The following is a 22,139-nucleotide window of genomic DNA, read 5'->3' as shown; positions in this document are numbered from 1 at the left end:
TTGTTTGTTTTTAAATAGCATTGACATCAAGAGGATAGCAAAGGAAACCTGGAGAAATATAGACTTTTGGTGTAACATTGAAGCAATATGTCTGCAGTAAAAAAATCAGTGACCATTGATATGTGAGAGAATGGGATTGTACACTACCTGTTCCTATTGTAGCTGTGTGTGCCTGCCTACAACAGGCAAAGTAAACAGGATCCGATTACAGAATCCTTTATAGGATGCATGAACAACAAAACAGAGGAAAAAGGAAAAAGCAGATGCGGTTATACCATCAGCTACCCATAGCAAAAACAAAAACCCATAAATCTATATATTTGGCCACCAAGATGGAAATAATAAAGAAACTGAAGATAGGTGAAAGAAATAAAATCCCCAAGAGAAGTTTGGCAGAAGCTTTCAAGTGGACTCTAGAAAGTTCAACATGCTTACTTCATCAAGGCTCACCTGACCTGGTTGTTTCGTTTCACACATAGATATTGTTAGTTTGGGATAAAAAGTTAGCTGAAATATGTTAACTGCTGTTCTTTTGATGGTTGTAGGAGCCCATCCTATTCTTTCCATGTTATTTCGACCTCTAGTACCAAATTTTCTGTGTATGAAAGAAGTAATGTCCAGGAACACATCCACAATGGTAACTGAGATATGCCTGTAGAATTGGAACTTGAATATGGGCAATATGCTCTTTCTCAGTATAAGGGGTCATTCAGATGTCATTGTTTTTAAAGTGGGATGATGCAAATAAACCAATTCACATGTTCCAGGTTTGTTATTTACACCATTTTTAAAAAATCAGAACCACATCTCTTTGTACCTCTCCATCTTCTGTTGCTCAGACATGCTCACCAGTTCTGCTCCTACCCCCAAGGGTGCCAGTGACCCCTGGGAGAAACTGTACCCAGCTGGGTCTCTTGAGGTAGTGGCAGCAGCAGTGGCAATATCTCTCCCTCCTCCCTGGAGCTGCTGGCCAAGAAACAGTGGGGGCAGGGGGGAAATGAGAAAGGGAGAATTTAAGGTGCAACTGATGATACTGTTGTAATTTGAACAAGGTTATTTCTTTATAAAATAAAATATGAATATATGAATGTGTGAATGAAAACTAAACAAAATATTTTTATTCATACACTAGGTCAAGTGGTGGCTGCAGCATCTACAGGTAGATGTAAAGGAGGGATCCCAAGGGTAAAAAGTTTGTGTAGTACTGGATTAAATGACTGACTACCGTCTTAATCCATCCAGCAAGTTCAAACAGACTGACTGTTAGAAATGCCATGATATTTAAAGTAACTATAATGATACAATGGAATCTATGGGGGAAAATTACCACCTGCAAAGAGCTGGTGAGAACACAAGCCTGAAATAGTTGCTGGAAATGATGAGGTATAAATCTTTAGGGCCTTTTCAGAATAGGGCCCCATTCTCACTAGCCCATTTGCACTGGATAGAACTGGGCAGATCCGGTTGCCCCCATACCGAATCTGCCCAGTTACAAGTGCCCACTACCCTTTACCTTGATCGATCCAATTTGCCCCTCTGAAATTCACATTTGCAGTACCACTTTAAAATGGAGCCTCCTTTGTTGTCAGTCAAATTCACTTCCACTTTCGTCAAAGGTGACATATCCTACAGCCATTGGCCAACCGAATGGGTGCTTTCCCCCCTCCTTTCTTTTAATGTGTGCATATTCTGTCAATTTGTCAAATTTTAAAAACCTCTAGGTGTGTGTGTGTGTCGTGTGTATTTGGGTCATTACAGATTATGGCAACCCTAAAACGACCCCATCCTGGGGTTTTCTTGGCAAAATTGGTTCTGAGGAGATTTGCCATTGCCTTTTCCCTGAGGTTGAGAGAGTGCGACTCCCCCAAAGTCATGGGTTTCCACAGCCTTCCCTCTGAATGCCAGCCTCTAGCTTCCCCTTCGCTTCCAGCCCATCTTTTCCTCCTCTTTGGAACCACTTTCCTTTCCTTCGCTTCCAGCCCAATGCCACCTCTGAAGCCCTTGCCTCCCCCCCCCCATGCCAGCCTCTTCTCTTCCCTTCCAGCCCAAAGCATGCACATAATCTGTCACAATAATAATAATAATAATAATAATAATAATAATAATAATAATACCTCACCTCAGAATGCATCTCTGCATCCTCTTTCTTTGCTTTCCCTCCAATTGCCACCCCAGAATGCCATCTCTCCTTACATACACATATGTAGCAAAAGCATTCACACATTGTATCAATTTGCCAAAAAGGAAACACAAGCATTCACATATTCTGTCTCACACACACACAAAAATAATTTCAAAAAAATGTCACTTGCAAAGTGACCTGCCGTTCCGGCAGCAAGCAAACAAAAGGGAAATGTAGCACAAGCAGACACATTCTATCAGTATGTATCAACCTGTAGAACAAGCATTCCATAATCTGGAAAGGAACAGAATGGGTTCTTACCCGGTAGGCAGATAAGAAACAATATTAGAACTATCCTAAATAGCCTGGAATATTACCACGTGAATAATGACAAACAATGTGCCCTAATAGCAGTTGATATGGAAAAGGCCTTTGACAATTTAAATTGGAATTTCTTATTTCATGTAATAAAAATAAGAGATATGGGTGATAAATTTACAAGATCAATGAGCCAACTTTATAAAAGACAAAAAGCAGCGGTGATAGTTAATAATGAAAGGTCACAAGAGTTTGAAGTTAGAAAAGGCGTGAGACAAGGCTGTCCAATATCACCACTGCTTTTCATATTAGCGATAGATGTATTACTAGGAAGAATAAACGCTAATAGACTAGTGGAAGGAATAAAAAATAAAGGGTATCAAGTTAAATCCAAAGCTTTCGCAGATGACGTGGCATTAATCTTGGAAAACCCGCTTCAGAGTATAGAGCCGCTAAAAGGAGAGCTAAAGATTTTTGGCCAACTAGCGGGTTTGAAAGTAAATAAAGACAAAACAGTTATGATAACCAAAAATCTTTCACTAGAGGAAGAAGAAAGGTTAAGGAACTTCCAACTTTTAATCCAGGTTACAATTTGGTACAAAAGGTAGTCTGAATGGCCCCTAGATAAGCAATTAGAAAATAACATGTCAGACATAACTGTGGTGGAAAAGAAGGAAGTTTGGATTAAAGATGTAGTAGTCCCCTGGGTGGGCAGAATTGAAGGCAGGAATGGTTATGAACTACTTACATACTGAGATTCAGTGCTTATGGAAAAAGAAAACAACTGGAATTCCAATGGTTATTATAGTTGCTCTGGCAGCAATTCCAAACAGACTGAGAAAACATCTGAACAAAATTGCCTTAGACAGGATTGCAACAGCACAATTATAGAAAGTGTCACTATGTGGAACATGCCCTCTCTGATAACATCTCATTGGTTCCTAAATTCTTGAATAGAATCTGAATAACTGACAGCCTAAAACTCCAGTCAGTAATATTTTATAGACTGTGAAACTGAGTTTAATATTAATGGCTGAGAAACAACCTTAAATCTGAGGGACTGCTCTGAATTATGGAGGTCTGTGGTGAGGGCTAGTGGGGTGCTTCAGAATGATGTGACTAGCATGCCCTCCTGCTCCCAAGCTGTTCTGCCCCTAAGGAGAAGCTTCTGCTTGGCATATCTTGGCTGGGGGATGGGAGAGGGACAGCCACAACATTTTGAAGCATCCCACTTGCCCACGCTGCAGATCTCCATTGCAAAGAGCAGCTTACTTGAATTTAAGGTAGGTTCCTTGGATAATTTACAATTGTGACAATACTGCCACAATCATTAATGCATGCTATAGGTGAACAAAGAGCAGTTTTGGATCCACATCTCTAGGATTCCAGCCAATGATTTAAAAAAATAAACCAGAACCCTCCAACCTAATTCATATTTCAATTGTTCCCTTTAAATGTTCATTTTGAAAATGCCACATACATTTCCCATATTAGATTTACATCCCTTTGTTTAAAGAGGCCCATAGTAAAAATCTGTAACCTCCTTTGCTGATAATGTTGCTCTTTAATGCCATGCTTAGGAACAATTTTTAGATGAGTGGTCTAAATTTCAGATGCTTGTCAGTTCTTTAGTCTATTAAAATATTCCAAAATGTGTATTTAGCGTATTATAGTTTTGTGAACCCCATGTTTTTTCTCCTTTGATGCTATAGAATTACATCAAAGAAGGGAATGGCTGAGACCTCTCCCTTTCTTAAGGTAGCTTGTGTTACCATCCCACTATATTTGAATTACACAAAGAACATTTCTGGTTCAAAAATGGTGTCAATAAAAACAAAACAAAGCTTATTTTTTGATAAACAAGTAATGTAGAATTATTTTGTATAACCATTGTAACAAAACACTCACCAGCTATTTGATTCATGTAATGTATAAGCCTTTGGGAGACCATTGTGATGAACACTCTGTTTTTACCCTGACCCTGCTTTAAGGCTTCAGTGAATTGTACAGAAATTTGATAGGATTTGTTACTACAACAAAGACAATACTCTCTCTCTCTTTCTTCTGTTTCATGCTTGGGTGCATGGCACAAGCACACACCCCATCAATCCATCTAGCTGGATTGCATAGGAAGCAGTTTCTGTATGTGAATGAGTCTGGAGTCCTGGTTTCTATGGAGACTCTTATAGTATGTCATTTTATCACCATCACTGAAGCCCAGCCTCTGGCTTTGATTTCATGCCTTCTGTTATTTTGGAAGGGAGAAAGATTGGAAAAGACAGTCTCCCCCACCCCTCTGAGTAGAATGAGATCATGGGATTACAAACTGGCATTACAAAAACAAAAGACTAGACAAAAAAAAAAGTTCATCAGAAGATTAATCCTTTCTGAACAGCACATTGTATTCCCTGGCTCTTCCTGTGACATGCTAATTTAATTTAATATCCTTCTTTATTTTTACTGGTTGTCTTCTTTAGATTCCTGGTAGTAAGCTGTATTCCATTTTAGTATGGATTGTACGTATCTTTTAATTGAAAACCTCCTCAGATTTGAAATGCAATGTCGTCTGCTTTTTAAATTGATTGATTAACTAACTACAACTTAGCAAGAAAACATTCATATATAACCAGAGTTGTTTTCCCCTTCCAGAATAATAACCATAGTAAAACATGATTAGAAAATTGAAATGAATGGGAATTAATCCTATGTGTGTGTAAGAGTTAGTTCATTTTTTACTTGTTCTCTTTCCTATGGCTTTTAACATGTGAAAATATATGAAAGATATAAAAAGCTATAAAAATGAAAAAAGGCCCTGCTATAGGGGCAAAATGAAAACATTGTCATCTCTAGTAAAAATTCTGCCCCTCAATGAAATGTTCATCAAGTCCCCAAATTTCTAGCAATGCAGTAACGTGAAACTTCAGTTGAGCATTTAGAGATATAATTGAGGTGTCCAAAGAAAAAGAACAGACAGTTACCTCTTCATAACATTTTTAAATGACTTACATGATGGAATAGGAAGCGTGTTTATCAAATTGGCAAATTACACCAAATTGGATGGTGGGTGAGATGATACCCCAAAAAACAGGACCAACATTCAAAATGATGTGGATGGATTGGTGAACTGGGCCCAAATTAAAATAGTAGAATCATGGAATCACAGAGTTTGAAGTGGCCTCATGAGGCATGGAGTCCAACCTCCTGTTCAGTGCATGATCTCCCACTACCCAGCAGGTAGATGCCCAGCCACTTTTTGAAAATGTCCAGAGAAGGGGACTGCACCACCTCTCTGAGCAATTGTTCCCATTGCTAAAACCAATCTTACTGTCATGAAGTTCCTTCTTTTTATAATGTATTTATTTTTAACATTCTTACATTCTAATATGCAATCAAAATCAGAATGCTATGCTGTGACCACTTGGTTACACAGGATTCTTCTCCTGTCTTAACCTAAATAGTTTGAGGCTTCTCTTCCCTCAGAATTACCTCTCTAACCGAGAAGCCGAGGCAAGCAGGGAAGACCAGCGAAGGAGGGAAAAGGGAGACCCAGGGGAAGACAGCAGACGCAGAAGAAAAGAGGTCTAAAGAAACCCAGAGAGAAGCTGAGGCAAGTAGGGAAGACCAGCGAAGGAGGGAAAAGAGAGACCCAGGGGAAGACAGCAGACGCAGAAGAAAAGGGGTATAAAGAAACCCAGAGAGAAGCTGAGGCAAGCGGGGAAGACCAGCGAAGGAGGAAAAAGGGAGACCCAGGGGAAGACAGCGGACACAGAAGAAAAGGGGTCTAAAGAAACCCAGAGAGAAGCTGAGGGAAAAGAAAAAGAATATAAAAATTAAAATAGATACAACAAGAAGCAAAATGAACACAAGGAAAACAAGGTCAGCAGAGGAGAACATCAGTTGGAGCAAGTTCATTGGAACAAACCACATTATTGGAAGAACTAAAGACGTTATATTTGGACATGAAAGAGGATATAAAAGCACTGAAAAGAGATATGAATGCTATGAGAAAAGAAATTAAACAGGAAATCTGTCAAGAAATCAGAGCAGAACTAAAAGACATTAAGGAGACCTTAGGGAAAGAAACAGAAGACATATCTCTGATGGAGAAAAATATAGGAAAAATCGAGGTCAAGACTAATAAGATAAATAAAAAAGTTATAGATTTAGAGAAGAATTATGAGAAAGATTTAGACGAGAGAGCTTTACAAGATCTAAAACAAAGAGAGAACTGTATAAAAATTAGAGGCTTAAAAGAAAAGGAGAACAAACATCTATATGAATATCTGGTACCTACATTAGCAGACTATGTACGAGCAGAACAGGATCAATTCCAATGGGAAATAAGTAAAATGTTTCCTATTAATTCAAAAGTTGCTAGACAGAAGAAATTACCACGGGACATTGTCATTTATTTCACAAGGAAAAAAACAAGGATGAAATTATCCAACTAAATTATGACCAAAAGCTAGAAATTGATGGAGAAAAGTTAATTATATACAAGGACATTCCCTTAAGAATTCTAAAAAAAATGATCTGTGTACAAACCACTTGTATCTTTGCTAAAAACAGTGACATCATCTACAGGTGGGATAGACTGGAAGGAGTATCGTTCAAATATAAATCAGAGTCATTTAAGATAAACTCCATAATGAAAATGAAAGACTTTCTGAAAAAGTACAAAAGAGATTTAGAGAAAAGAGAAAATATCAACAAGAAAGAAGAAGAGGAAGGGAAATCTGCCCACAAATCTGACTCAGAAGAAGAAACAGAGGAAGAGAAAGAAGAACAGAATAAAGCTCATAGTGAGAATGAAGAAGAGGCAACAGGAGCTAGCAAAGAAAGACAAAAGAGAAAGTAAGGTAAGACATAAAGGTTATTTAATTTACAAGACAAAAATGCATAATTTAAAAATGATATCATGGAATGTAAGGGGAATGAATTCCCCATAAAAACGTAGAAAGGTATTTCACTATTTAAAAAAACAAAAAGCAGATGTTATATGCCTTCAAGAAAAGCATATTAGAGAGAAAGATGTCACACTTTTGGAAAATAAAAGACTAGGTAAAGAATTCATTTCAGCCAATGCAAGAAAGAAAAATGGCGTAGTGGTGTATATAAATAAAAAAATTATTGTGAAAACCCTACTGGAGGATAAAGAAGGAAGGTACATAGGTCTAGAAGCAACACTTCCAAATGGAAAATGTATGATTATAGGACTATATGCACCACTGGACAAAAAAAGAACAGTTCTATAACAAATTAAACAAGGAACTATGTAAATTTAACTATGAAAAGATCATCATCCTGGGAGACTGGAATGGGGTAGTGGATCCAGGAATCGATAGGAAATCTCAGAAAAAGTTCAAGAGAACACAAGGGAAACTACCCAAAACATTTGAAAACTTAATTGAAGAACAGGCTCTCCATGATATCTGGAGATATAAGTACAAAAACTCTAAAGACTTTACATATTCCTCAGAGAGGCATAAATCCCTCTCTAGACTTGATATGATGTTTGTCACTAGAATGATATGTAAAGATGTCTTGAGGATGAATTTTGAATCTAGGACTATATTGGATCACAGCCCTATTCTAATTGAGATTAGAAGACAACAAGCAGATTCCGCCCTGCACCCTCAGAACATCTGGGCAGCAACTACTGAGGGTCCCAGGGGCTAGACTAGCCTCCACAGCAAGGAGGTCATATACTATCATTGCCCCGACCCTCTGGAACATGCTGCCCATAGAGCTCCGCTCGGCCACCTCCCTGACCCAGTTCAGGAAGGAATTAAAAACCTTCCTGTTCCAGCTAGCATTCCCAGACACAAGTTCCAGCTAGTCTTTCCCCCCCTCTGACAGCAGTGGTAGCTGGTTAGAATGGGTTTTAATACGGGTTTTAATAGTTTTATTGTATTTGTATGTGTATTTTGTAAATTGTATTTGATTTGCTGTGCACCGCCCTGATCATAGGAAGGACGGTATATAAATAAAATTTGTATTTATTTATTTATTTATTTATTTATTATTACTCATGGAGACTTAATCAAATGTTACTCCAAAAATAAGAGATTTTGGTAAGGGGGAGAGAAGCCCTAAAACTATTTTTTGAAGAAAACTTGAAAGAGGACATTGAAGTGACAATGGTGTGGGAGGCCTCTAAAGCCTACATGAGAGGTTTCTTTATTCAGCAAAACTGCATTATTAAAAGAAAGAAAAGAGAGAAACTAAATTCATTGTATACTTTGCTACAACAAAAAGAAAAAGAGTTAAGTAGAAATCCATCAAACAAGATTACTGTCAAAGAAATCAAAACTCTTAAAAAGCAAATAGATCTGGAAGAAAACGAGGAAATACAAAATAAATTAAGATATATAAAGCAAGCATACTTTGAACAAGCTAATAAACCAGGTCAATGGCTTTCATACAGACTGAAAAAACAAAAAGAAAGAAACATAATATCAGAAATAAAGACGAGAGAAGAGGGGACAACTACCGACCCAAAGAAAATCAAAAGAGAATTCCAAGAATTCTACATTCTATTATATAGAGATAGTAACACTTTGAAAAAAGACATCATAGAGTTCATCATAGAGAACTTAAGATAGTATCTTTCTTGATAGTTGGTCCTCAAAGCTTGTTGTTACAATAGATACATACTACTGAAGTTACAAATTGACATTGTTCAAGTTCCTTCACTGAACTCCTTCCCACAGAACAAGGTGGTTATGGGCCCCTTTGAACTAGCTCTTTGATTCACAAATAACATCACACACTCCTCTAATATCTCTGGACTTCCCTTTTCCTTTTCAACGCTTTCCTCCCTTACATGGGAATCTGAATCCCACAAAGGCTCTCATCTCTAACTGCACCTTTGGCAGATTATGACACATTCTTGCCTCATAACAAAAAAGTGTTAACAGTGAATCTTATTGTTTGGTTAATTGTATATCCCATATTTGTTCCAAGATGTTATTCAAAGCAGATTACAATAATTTTAAAATGATCAAGCTAAAATATTAATTTTGTTGTTGTTTTGTGCCTTCAAGTTTGTTCCCAACCAAGGCTGGTCTATCATGGGGTTTTCTGAGATGAGACTGTGTGATTTGCTTAAGGTCATCCAGTGGGTTTCCATGGCCAAGCAAGGAATTGGACCCTGATCATCATAGTTGTGGCCCAACACTCAAACCATTGCACTGTGCCATCCACACGCAGAGACTTGCACAAATCAACTCTATTGTAGGATCTTGGCCTATGTACTTACTATTTTTCTGGACAGTTAGATTATTCTGTAGAGGCCTCTTAGATTTCTACATACCCTCCCCATTTTATTTTGACAAATGTGCCTCCTTAAAAAGCCTTTTTGCTGATGTTAATGGACCATAGACCTCCTGTATGTTTAAGAGTTACACAGAAACATTAATTGGAGAATCTAGTGCTGTCTGTCATTTGAGGGTTAGAAAAACTACACCTACAGAGATTGTCTCTTCCCCCTAATGATTAACACTTCAGGAGTTCTGCCTCTTGGCTGCAATTTCATTATCCTACTGAATAGCCAAAAGGAATGAGGTCAAGAAACAATGCAGAAATCCTATGTGGAAAACCCATGGCAACAGGAAGGCACCCCACAGTTAGTTAGAGGCTAATTAATGGAGAAGGAATTACAGTTTAAACCAAAAAGGATGGTTGAAAGCAAATAACGAAAGACTAAAGAGACATAATGAGAATAGACTATTCATATATATGCATGCATTTTATGCCAATTTATATACAGACTAATTTTCAGAACAGAACAGTAATTTCCCTTACATTTGCTCCAGGACCATCATATTCATTCTTGCTATTAATAATAAAATACATCATCTCAAATGGAGAAATGTACCAAGTAGGGAAAAAAATTTTTTTTTGTTTTGGTAGGAAGACTGCAAAGATCAAAAGGTTTATTCCCCCTTCATTTTAAATATCTGATACAAGATAAAATCCTGGGTCAGAATTACAGGGCCCCTTTGTGAAAGCAGAAGACCTTTCCACTTACATATAAGGCCAAGCACGTTCCGACCTGCAGCTTCCAGAACACATCCCAGGCTGTTTTGAAGGTTATTATATGCCAACAGCCAGTTAAAACAATTATAAGAATAAATTACAATGCATGTTAAATGCAAAACATGCAAACAATAGGCACCTGTGTGTTAATTGCTTTATTATTTACTCCTATTTTATCCACAGATTTGTGTCTCTAAACATTGGATGTGATCCTCATTTTTTGCACCCTGTTTTTAAACATTATTTTAAAACTAGAAATGAATTAAGATGAGACTATTCACATTGCAGTTGTTTTGTTTCTGCCAGACGGAAAAGCTTGGGAAGGAAATCAACTCTGTAGCACCATCATGTGGTAAGAGACAGATAAGGAACTCCAGGCCAGATGAGATTTCCTAAGATACCTTTTCTTGGATCTCCTTAGATCTTTTCAGAAAAGAAATGGAGAACAATGCAAATTTGTTTCTGCTGCAGAAAGGGAGAGAATTTAGTGTTTGTTGATAATTTTGCATACCCAGCTACAGGTATAACTAGGGGCTTCACCAACATCAAAGCTATGAAAAGTTACTTTTTTGGATTACAGTTTCCAGAATGTTTCAGCCAGCATGCCACAGAAATAGGTACAGAAATGTTCATATTTGTATAAACTCCAGCAAATTTGTGTTCCTCTACATGAACAGTAATTAAGTAATTTATTAAATCAATTAATTTATTAAATTGTAAAAACTGATTCCAGGAAATCATTTTGTCTTTTGTCCAGTGTATGTTGTGCTGCTATTCTAAACTTTCTGTTGTTCAAATGTTCTTTATTAGTTTTACATAAATCATATATACATTCCATTATTCCATACAAATACATATCCAGTTTAACATATACATCTATTTTTAATTCTTTAATAAACTTTCACAGAACTGTATTTCTTTCCCTTTATATTCTTAGGATTTGTCTTGAGCTTCAACTTTTTGGAGCAAAATATGATATAAAATATCTTCTGTCTTCTTTTTCCTTACCTAATTTTCAAGTGGTCATGGTGATTATGGAAGAAGCACAGAAAAGCAAAGTTTTGAAAGTTACAAATGGAATAATTCAGAGTGATTGCTCACATGGAAGCAGTCAAATCAAGCTATCTCTCAGTTCTCCGGGAGCTTCCGTTATTTTCTGTACTAATTGTGCAAAGCACATTTCTGTTCCTCATACAATCATAGAATAATAGAGCTGGAAAAGACCGCAAGGGCCATCCAGTCCAACCCCATTCTGTCAGGCAGGAAATCTCAATCAAAGCATCCCCGACAGATGGCCATCCAGCCTCTGCTTAAAGACCTCCAAAGAAGGAGACTCCACCACACTCTGAGAGAGTTAGTTCCACTGTCGAACAGCCTTTACTGTTAGGAAGTTCCTCCTGGCTTCCTTCCCACAGAACATTCTCTTCTCCAGGCTAAACATCCCCAGCTCCCTAAGTCGTTCCTCATAGGACATGGTTTCCAGACCCTTCACCATTTTAGTCACCCTCCTTTGGACACGCTCCAGTTTCTCAACATCCTTTTTGAATTGTGGTGCCTAGAACTGGACACAATATTCCAGGTGGGGCCCGACCAAAGCAGAATAGACTGAAAATATTACTTCCCTTGATCTAGACACTATACTTCTACTGATGCAGCCTAAAATGGCATTGGCCTTGTTGTGTGTGTGCTAATGTGGGCCTGTCACAAACAGTATGTTGCTGTGGGGAAAACAACATTTGCTGGGGGGGGAAAGAGAGAAACACATCACTGATTTATATATGCTATTTTATTGCCTCACTTTAGCCTTCCTTCTTACTGGAAGATAAATTATTTGTTGTGCTGAACCTGCATTTCTAAGGTAGTAATGATGGGATAAAACACTTCCATAATTGGGTCTTTTGGATAAAGCTTAAGGGGAAAAACCAATAAAGAACTGGGTGGGGGAAAAGTATCTGATTTTCATGGAATGTACATGTCGCATTCTGATTGGTCTTTACTTGTTTAAAATCAGCTTCCACGCTTGGTGAGGTCCAGAAGCAACATAGTCCTGTCCAGCATGGGATCTATGCTATACCTTGTCCATTTCCTCCTAACTATGACTGTTTTCAGTCCAGTGCCTGCAGAAAGGCAAATTGAGGAGCATGAAGGGGACAGAGATGCCTTTCCTCCACTCTGGCAGTTTGCACCTGGAAGCTTGGAAGATTACTCCAAACAAGGCAACACCCTTGTCATCAATGCCTGGAACTACATAGAGAGAATGGGATTATACAAAATCTTGCTCAACTCCTCAGCTAAGTATTTTCTTAGTCTGGGACCAAATAATGTTGGCAATATTCTCTGGGGACTTCCCTTGCAGCATGGTTGGCAATATGAAACAGGTACAAACAATTTCTTACACTCTAAACCTTTAATGTTTCCTGAGAAGTAAAATACCGAGAAGGTATGAATCCAGAATGGAAGAGGATGCAATTTTCTCTCAATGAGTAGCCAATAATTTTTTTAATTTTAATATAATAATAATAATAATAATAATAATAATAATAATAATAATAATAAATTTCATTTGTACTGCACTCTGTTGATGAATTGATGAATTGTTATTTTATAAAACTAATAGGAATGTTGGTTAATTCAGTATTAGTGTTTTATTGATCATATTTTGCATTATTGTATCATTTTTATTGATGTAATCCCACCTTGATCCTTGGGAGAGGCGGGAAATATAAATAAACTTTATTATTATTATCGTACCACTGGGACTCAGTGGTTTACATAATTTAAAAAAAATACACTTAAAACCTCTACAAAGAGAGTAGTAAAATATATAGAAAAGTTCTTGTTAAAATCTAGTTAAGCAATATGTTTGATTAAAATACTTTAAAACAAATCCATTAAAAGACAGGAGATAAAAGGAAGCAGAAGAGGAGAACGTTTGTATTCTTTCATATAATGTGAGACCTTAGGGTGGTGTATAATAAAGTTAATTCAACTCAATTAAAATAGTTTAAGCAAGTGAAAATAACTTAAATAAATCTAAAATATGTTGAATAATTTAAAAGGCTCAAACCAGCTATTTAGAGAAGTTTAAGATAAATTAAAACCATGCACACATTCAGATGTGGATAAAATCAATTCAGCCCCAAAGACCTTTACACAATCAAACATAATCAGTTCTGTATCTATTGAAAGAGGAATTCTCAAATGTCATCCTGAGGAATACATGTCCGCTACCTCTCTTGGAACAGAAAATATTGATTTTTCACTCAATGAATAAACATTGTTTGTTAGCCAAGGTTCAGATAATTCTGACTGGCAAATCAGATTGGCTAGTATCAGCATATGAGAAACATTCAGCTGCTGGTGATATATGAGATGGACCTAGGCTAAATTTTGAGATATACCTGTCCTTTCCCTTGGCTAAGCACCAAGATCAACAACTTCATAAACAAATAAACTTCACAAACAAAGCAAAGCTCTGGGTCAAGTATAAAATTCATTTACCATTTATACAAATACATTGTCTGAAATACTCTGATATTTTCCTCCCAGGCAGACTAGCAGATCCCTTGAATGCCACAACATGTGGCCATATGGATGGAGACAACATGTGCATATCCATCAACAGCTGGTGGGCTTGTAAGTGTTTCTGCTTCTTCATGAAATATTGTATGGCTTTGAAAGCAATTCAGCATTTGTTAACCATTAAGATTTACCCCAAACAAGGCACTTTGCTGTTACTAGACATAGCTGAGGAAATTCCTTACACCACATGCTCAATAGCAGCTGATATTCTTTTTTTTAATCTAGTTTTTCAATATGAATAAGATTTCAGGTAGTATTTCCTAATGAAATAAGAGTGACTGCAGCTGCTGTTGTGCCTCTCCTCCTCTTCCTCCACCTTCATAAGCACCATCAATACTAGCACCAGCCTGCTTAATAAAGCTTGAATAGCAGTTCTTCCTTTAGTTACAGGAACTGGATATAGAGAACAAGTACCAGTAGCTTTCACAACCCTGGGATATATGTGATACAAGGGCAAATTGTGGAGGAACTTGCTGAATCTCCTCTGTGAAGGTCATCTTTAATATTTTGCTATTGTCGCAACCAGGGCAACTCTCTCATGATCACATATTCTTGTAGCATCATTGACGCAGTTGGGCAATCAGTTCACAGACTATCAAAGCTGGGGAAAGTCAGGTTTTGGACCACAACTTCCAGAATTCCCCTCAAGGAATTCTGTGAGTTTTACTCCAAAAATTGCATCTGAACTGTGGAAATAATGTAGTTTGACTCCATTTTCAGTGCTGTAGTTTCATCCTATGGAATCTTGGAACTTGTAGTTTTACAGGGTCTTTAGCCTTCTCTGCCAAAGAGTGGTGGTGCCTCACCCAACTACAAACCCCAGGATTCTGTAGGACAGAGCCATAGCAGTTAAAGTGGTATCACACTGCATTATTGTTACAGTGAAGATGCACCCTCCAGTAGGTTTCCATGGCTGAGTAGGGATTTGAAACCTGGTTTCCATGATCAAGGTCCAAGACTCAAATACTACACCAGGTTAGTTCTCTAGAGAAAAATAAGAACAAAATAAAGCATTAAAAGATTATCAAAGAGTTGTTGAGTGTGATTGATGAAAATTTCATGTCTTGACATTACAGCTTTCATGGGAGCTGACAGTTACACAAAGCCATTATAGGATTATCTCCATAATAACAGAGGCACAACTTGAGAATTGGAATAATATATGATCATCGATACTGAATTGTGATATGCATGCCATGTAGTCTTCATGTAGCATGAACATATTTTTATTCAATGTAATAGAAGAATTAGAAGAGCACCATATTTCTAAAACAAGATATAAAAATGCCTGTATAAGCCATTAGTGACTATGACTAAATTTTAACAACTTTACCACATTTCACAAAATATAATAATCATAAAGCTGAACATGTAACACACTGTTCAGTTATGCTGAGACTGCTTAGATTTGTTCCCCTCTTTTAGGAGGTTGCATGAAGCGTTATCATTTTTAGTTCTCCCTATTGTTATTATCCAAAAAAATGATCTATGGTATGAATATGGGCTCATGACAGTGAAGAGAAAGCCTATGGTTGCAGTCACTTAGCCACGAATATTTTGGATTAAGATAAACTGAACCAAGAGGGTTTTAGTTCTGCCAAATGAAGGAGACTGTATATATGAGAACATCACTTTCAGAAGCAATTTTTCTATCTGTCAAGATGTCTTCTGCTAAACCAGGCTCACTACTGTTCACTACTCTAGGCATGAATTACTACCTATCAGTTATTCCCTTTCTGGGAGCTGTGGATAGTGGCTTCTTTGGAGAGCTGCCATATGAGGTAAAAATACTCCCACCAGATGGGCAGGAAGCTGATTTCTGTCACACCACTACTGAATGCAATGCCCAGGCCCCAGCACTCATGGATGACTGGAGAAAGTTCTTCAAGGTAGTGTGGCTTGTTTAATATCCTGCCTTTCTCCCAAAATGGGATCCCAACGTGGGATGCTGTTGTTGCTGTTGCTGCTCCTGCTGTTGTTTTTTAAATTCTAGAAGACTATTGTGAAAAACATATATTACTTCCAGTGTCAAAGGTAATATACAGTTGCCCCTTCTAACTCACAGATCTGGGATCTGTGTGCTCAAATATCTGCGGAGGGGCAACTTCTACTATTTCCAATGGCGCATCCCATTCAAGCCTATGAGGCTTGAATATGCATAAGCCTCCATTTTCACTGGGGAGGAGTGGCACAATAGATACCCTGCGAAAATGGAGGGCCAACTATACTTCTTAATACCATTTCCTTGGCAACATCAGCAGAAGCATGCCATGGAAAATGACAGGTATGTCCCACTGAAGTTGGTGTTTAATTTCCAAATGAATTTTAAAAGGGGGGGGGGAATCATTTCCAAGAGATTCTGAGAAAAGAAAAAGGGATCAAGCTCACCTATACCCATACCAAATGTAATCAATTTGAGGGGAGGGAAGTTGATTAGCCATAATAACAGATACATGTATTTCTACTTTTAGTATCTTTTATCCACTGCACCAAGTACTGAGTCATCTGCAACTCATTCCTTCTCACAAGATGAAGCACTAAAGTACATGTGGAAAGCTCATGTCCTCTCCATCGGTTTTGCACTTCCAAAGTTTCGAAATCGGTAAAGTAAAACTATCCAATGTACTAAAGGCTTTCAGCAGGTTTCCAACTGTTTGTATTCATGAGTCAGATATTGGTTTGAGAATCCATTCTTAACCAGCAGCAATTGATATACAGGGCTGCTGTTAGGCAGCAGATGCTGGAGGGGAGCAGTGGTGGAAGACTCCTGCCAATTCTTGACTTTCACACTAGCTTTTTCTTGGTATCATATGCACATGTAAATTCCCTTATGCATGTGGCTGTATGACTGATTTGTTTTTTGTTTTGGTTCTTTTAACCATTGCACAATGGCTAAAGTCCTGGTTGTATAAGCGGATATAACTATTGAACATGGAGCCAAGCATAACTATTTGTTACCGTCTTTAATGCACCATTCAATTCACTGGAACTGCAACCATTGCTCATTCCCTGTTACACAGTGGAGCGATAAGCAGACACATTGGCAGATGTACACCTAGTTATGTAACATCAACATCCAGAGAAAGGATGGCATAGTACAACCATCATTGATCAATGTGTGTGTAAATTTACATGTGATACAGGATTTCAGCTTCTGGCTATTCCATTTGTAGAGGACAGACATATGTGTACCTGTGTAGTTTTTCATGAACTTTTCCCCTTCCTCACTGCCATTCCCTTCTCCTTTTGTATCTTGTCTTTTTAGATTGTAAGCCTGAGGGCAGGGAAATGTCTAATTAATAATTTGTAAGCCGCTCTGATAGCCTTGGCTGAAATAGCTTGATGATCAGTGGTCCCTTGGTATCTGCTGAGGTTTGGTTCCATGACCCTCTGAGGATACCAACATTTGTGGATGCTCAAATCCCATTACATACAATGGTGTTGTAAAATGGTGTCTCTTATATAAAATTGCAAAATCAAGGCTTGCTTTGGGTTTTTTTTTACAAAATTTTTTTTTCAAGCTGTGGAATTTGAACCAGGGAATGCAGAATCTGTAGATGTGGAGGGCCAATTGCATTACAATAATTATAAAAATACAAATACAACACATTCCAGTTAAAACACCTTTTGAAATGGGGAATTAATACTCAAAGGGCTGAGTAAGCAGAATGGTCTGTGTCTGATCCAAGGCAGTTAAAGTGATCTCAGATTGGATTATTTCTGCAGTGTGTTTTGGACGGTGGTCTTTTTGATAGCTGGAACTCCAGCTGTGTACAGTTTCATAGATCACAATCAGCATTTTGAATTGTGCCTGGAAATGAACCAGTAGCCAGTGAAGCTGTTTCAACAGGGAAATTATATGTTCCAGTTAGTATTGTGGACCTTCTTTAGTTTCCAAACAATTTTCAAAGGTACCCCCACATAGAGTATAATTCAAACAGGATATAAAGAAGGAAAAGAAGCTTGATTATGCACAGTAATGATTGCTTTGTTAGACCTTTTCTATTTAATTCTTTTGCTTGCATTTTGCATTGGGGGGGGGAAGCAGATGTGTCCACTTAGGAAATTGTGTTGGCCTTTAGAGTGACACTAGTGCTATTTGGAGACACAGCACACCTTTGGCTGGAATGGGATTCCGGGTCCCTATTGATAGCGCTACAGGTTGAAATTAGAAATTGATCCTTTAATATTAAATTGCTATATCTCAAAGAAGCCTTTTAGCTGAGACTAGCAAAGAAAAAAATTCTATTGCCTAACTAGGAGGAAGTAGATACCAATTAAAAATGCCATTATGCTGGTCCTGTGAAAAATAGGAATTTCTATATTTTGCATGGAATGTTTAGATTAAATTAGGGTTCTTTACTAGGAGATTGTTGTCTATTTGACTGATGACATGACATGTGTCCTCATTTCCTTTTCCTTTTTTAGTGACATATACTGTATAATGGATGAAAGTAGACATTCTGGTTGAATTCCAATGTAGTCATTAGCACTATACTCTGTGGGTGTATAAGGGCCAAAAAATCTGTAATTTATTTACTAGGACTGATCTGAGTAATAAACTCTCCACCCTAGTCATTTTTTGATTTGAAAATCAAAACAAACTTTGTTCCTTTTTTAATCCTCTGAAATCAGTTATTTCACTAGACAAGAGGGCTTAATTGCCTTTTTCTAGGCTGTAAGACTATCAGTTGGGGCACACAGACATTTGTTTGATGAATTGCTTCCCTATATCACTAGGAAAACCATATTTCACACATATGCCAGTCCTGACAAAACATAAGTTTCATGGGGGGACCTGGAGTTTGGAAACTACTCCTACTGGGTCTGCACCAGGACTAAATCCAAACTTTTAATTAACAGGCTATAACAGGCTTCCTGGAGTTCAAAGTATTGCCCAAGAGCGATGTAGTTACCAGTCAGATGAGATTAGAAATCCCTCTGTGAATCAGTTGCCCACAATTCTATTAGGTCAGAAAGCATTTCTCCTGTTGACAGTAGAAGGAATATTGAGTGAATTGAAACCTGACCTCATGTTCTCCCCCCCCATTTCAGATTACTTTATCTCAGTGATCCTGAAAGCAGCTTTGGGAAGGATTGGGCACTTGCAGTTGACTTCATTGCAGCCACACATTTTCGTACAAATCAGAACACAACAAACCACTTCCAGACTGGACTACCACCTCGAATACTTTTGGAAGGAGACAAAGCACCTTTCATTGCAGACTTCACACCTGTGCAGAACAGAGTGCTGTTTTTTCTTGGAGCTCTTCGGGGAGCCAATGAGAAAATTGGTAGGAGTGTTAGGCAAGCAAATAGTCCATATTTAATCATTTGTATTAATTTACAGGTATGGCATTAATATATAGACTGTTTAATTTTTATTTTTATTTTTTAAAAAACACCTTTTAAATCCTTATGGTTTTCTGTTTAAGAAGAAAGAACAAACAATACTCAAAGCCTAACTAAATGCTACTCCATTCATGCACCTGCAAAATTTTAACTTTAAAGTATAAGTGGGTGAGGGTGGAGCTTCACTTACTTATTTTATTAAAAAATATATTCTGTTCTATATCTGAGGATCTCTGAGTGGCATACAATAAAAGCATTTAACACTTAAAATGGGACAGTTGTAAAGCAGTTCAGACAATTTAAAAGCTGTCATGTACAAACTTAGACAAAAATCAATCAGAATTCAAAAGCTTTAGTCAATTGCTTAGTTAATTTATCTATCTATAGCCTGCCTTTCTGCCACTATGTTTTTTCTTGGTACCAAAAAGACAATAGTGTGGGCTCCAATCTGGCCTCTGAGTAGTGGTGGTGGTGGTGGGGAGTATTCCTTAAGTGGGCTACCACACCAGAGAAGGCCCTTTCCCATATTATTGTCCCCACTGGGAGGCATAGGAGATTATTGCACAGGAAATCCACACTGGGATATACACGGGTTGTAACCATCTGGAACGGAGCTTATTGCACAGCCATGAGCTTGGGCAGTAGACAGCCCGTATCCAATATGGAGATGTGTCCACTTTGGGAATTTGTGTTAGCCATTTTGGATTTTCCCATTCATGAAAAGCTGCCAGAGCAGCCTGGGTTGGATACGGGCTGGCTACTGCCAGGCAATGTGATAAGATCTGTTCCAGATGGTTACAACCCGCATCAGTCCTGGTGCAGATTTCCTCTGCATTCATCTCCATAGAGAAGGGTCACCCCAGCAACATCAGAGCTCATGCAGGTATATATGTAAACGCTTAGTAATGTAGAAGGCAGTAGGAAAAGATGAAGCCTGCATCCCAGATGGCTAGACTCCATCAAGGAAGTGATGATTCTGAGTTTCCAAGTCCTGAGCAGGGCTGTTGATAAGAGGGGCCCGGTCCAGACAGACCAAATGTGCCGTGCTGGTGGAGTACTAGGGTTAAGGGACCGCGCAGCAACTATACGGTGTGGCGCCGTAACAGTGGCGACGCCCCATGTATATGGTCGCTGCCGTTGTGATGTGATGGACGCATAGCATCTGCATGTCATGTCATGCCGCGCCAGTTATGTCACAAGTGCACCATTGGTGCACTCGGGCGTAACTGGCACGGCACAAAAAGAACCCACTTTTCGCGGGTTCTTTTTCTCTGCAGGGAGGCCACACTGTTTGGCAGCTGCGGCTTCCCTGCAGGGGGAAAAAGGTACTGGCAGGCCTCCCTTTTTCCGAGGTCTGTACCGGGCCAGAGTTACCTCTCATTCGTAGAGTTGTCATATGTCAAAGTTGACTTGATAGCAGTTAGCAAGTCCTTGAAGTATCAAGGTCCCAAGTTGTTTAAGGCTTTGAATGTCATTATCTACACCTTTAACTCTCTGAACCCCCCATCATAGCCCTGACCCAGATTGGAGTCCTTGAGCTTACTATTGGCATGAATTCCCCCCCCCCATTAGAACCACATGACAGCATCTAGATTACAATGGGCAAAATGAAACACCACAATGACATTTTCCTTTGGGACCTAAGGGTGTGCCTCAGAAGGTCCTAGAGAATGATGGTGTCATGTGTCTGGTGATAAGGACAGAGGCAAATACTTCTTTGATGTTTGTCTACTCTCCACCAGCTATTAAATAGCTCTGGAGGGAGGTCCCAGAACAAAGGTGAGTCCTGCAAGAGGGGTGAGGGGAGAAATAGTATAGCTTTGCCTGGGTGGAACTTTACACTACATCTCCCCATCAAGGATCTTGTTCATTGTTTGACACAACTGTTTGACACACTCAGATGAAAAATGATTTAAAATGTTGAACTAACTAACTAAATAAATGCTTTCTTTTCTTTTTTCTCTTTTAATCAGGGAGAATTTTGTTACCATTATGGAGAATGGCCATGTCTACAGAAGAAGGAAGAACAATTGGCCGCAGCATCCTTGAAGGTTTGGTTTAGCACAGGAGCAGGAAAAGTATGGGCTGTGGGCCATTAGTGGTTCCAGCAAAACCTGTCTGGTTTACTCCCTCGTTAAATCAAGGACTTTCTTTGGAAGAAAAGGATACAAAATGTGGCAAAATTGTTTTATTGCAAAAAAATAACAACAAACAAACAAACAACAACAACAACCATAGAGTATTCCTTTATTTGGCTAGGGAGTAAACCAGCAGATGTCTGACTTACTTTGTTTTTAAATATTATTATTATTATTATTATTAAACTTTATTTCTAAAGCGCTGTAATTATACACAGCGCTGTACAAAATCGGTAAAATTAAAGAGTATATAAAAGCCTGCCCAAGGCGTACATTCTAAGATAATAGCAAGTAAAAGAGGAATAGATAAAATTACCATATAGAAAAGAAAAAACAAATTAAAAACATCAAATATAAAACAAATCACATCACATCAAATATTATCAGCCAGCCAGATGACAATCACAAATTCCCTGAGAACGCTTCCCTAAACAATATGGTTTTCAGCTCAGCCTTAAAGCTGGTTAGGGAAGTGATGAGCCACGCATGCAGAGGAAGAAGGTTCCAGGAATGAGGGGCAGCAAGAGAGAAGGGACGGATCCGGGATGAGACAGAGAAAATCCTGGGTTGAGAGAGGAGACTTTGGC

General features: G+C 38.3%; 1 protein-coding gene across 2 annotated transcripts; it reads left to right on the top strand.

Annotated features, from left to right (window-relative positions):
* The first annotated feature begins 3,666 nt into the window (after positions 1–3,666).
* On the top strand, positions 3,667–21,746 carry C1H6orf58 (chromosome 1 C6orf58 homolog). 2 transcript variants are annotated; one of them, XM_042446102.1, is made up of 7 exons: positions 3,667–3,723; positions 12,492–12,858; positions 14,030–14,116; positions 15,767–15,951; positions 16,534–16,664; positions 19,118–19,356; positions 21,388–21,746. In XM_042446102.1, exons 2-7 carry the CDS (start codon positions 12,537–12,539, stop codon positions 21,474–21,476), a joined length of 1,053 nt encoding a protein of 350 aa, XP_042302036.1. In that variant the 5' UTR covers positions 3,667–3,723; positions 12,492–12,536; the 3' UTR covers positions 21,477–21,746. The 2 variants fall into 2 exon arrangements, with proteins under 2 accessions (XP_042302036.1, XP_042302045.1); XM_042446111.1 differs by lacking the exon at positions 3,667–3,723 and adding an exon at positions 7,154–7,299 and having other exon boundaries at positions 12,590–12,858.
* Positions 21,747–22,139: the final 393 nt, after the last annotated feature.

The sequence above is a fragment of the Sceloporus undulatus genome, chromosome 1, assembly GCF_019175285.1.
Source record: "Sceloporus undulatus isolate JIND9_A2432 ecotype Alabama chromosome 1, SceUnd_v1.1, whole genome shotgun sequence".
Lineage (NCBI taxonomy): Eukaryota > Metazoa > Chordata > Lepidosauria > Squamata > Phrynosomatidae > Sceloporus > Sceloporus undulatus.
Note: the sequence above shows the minus strand (reverse complement) of the source record. Positions and strands in the feature narration are given on the sequence as shown.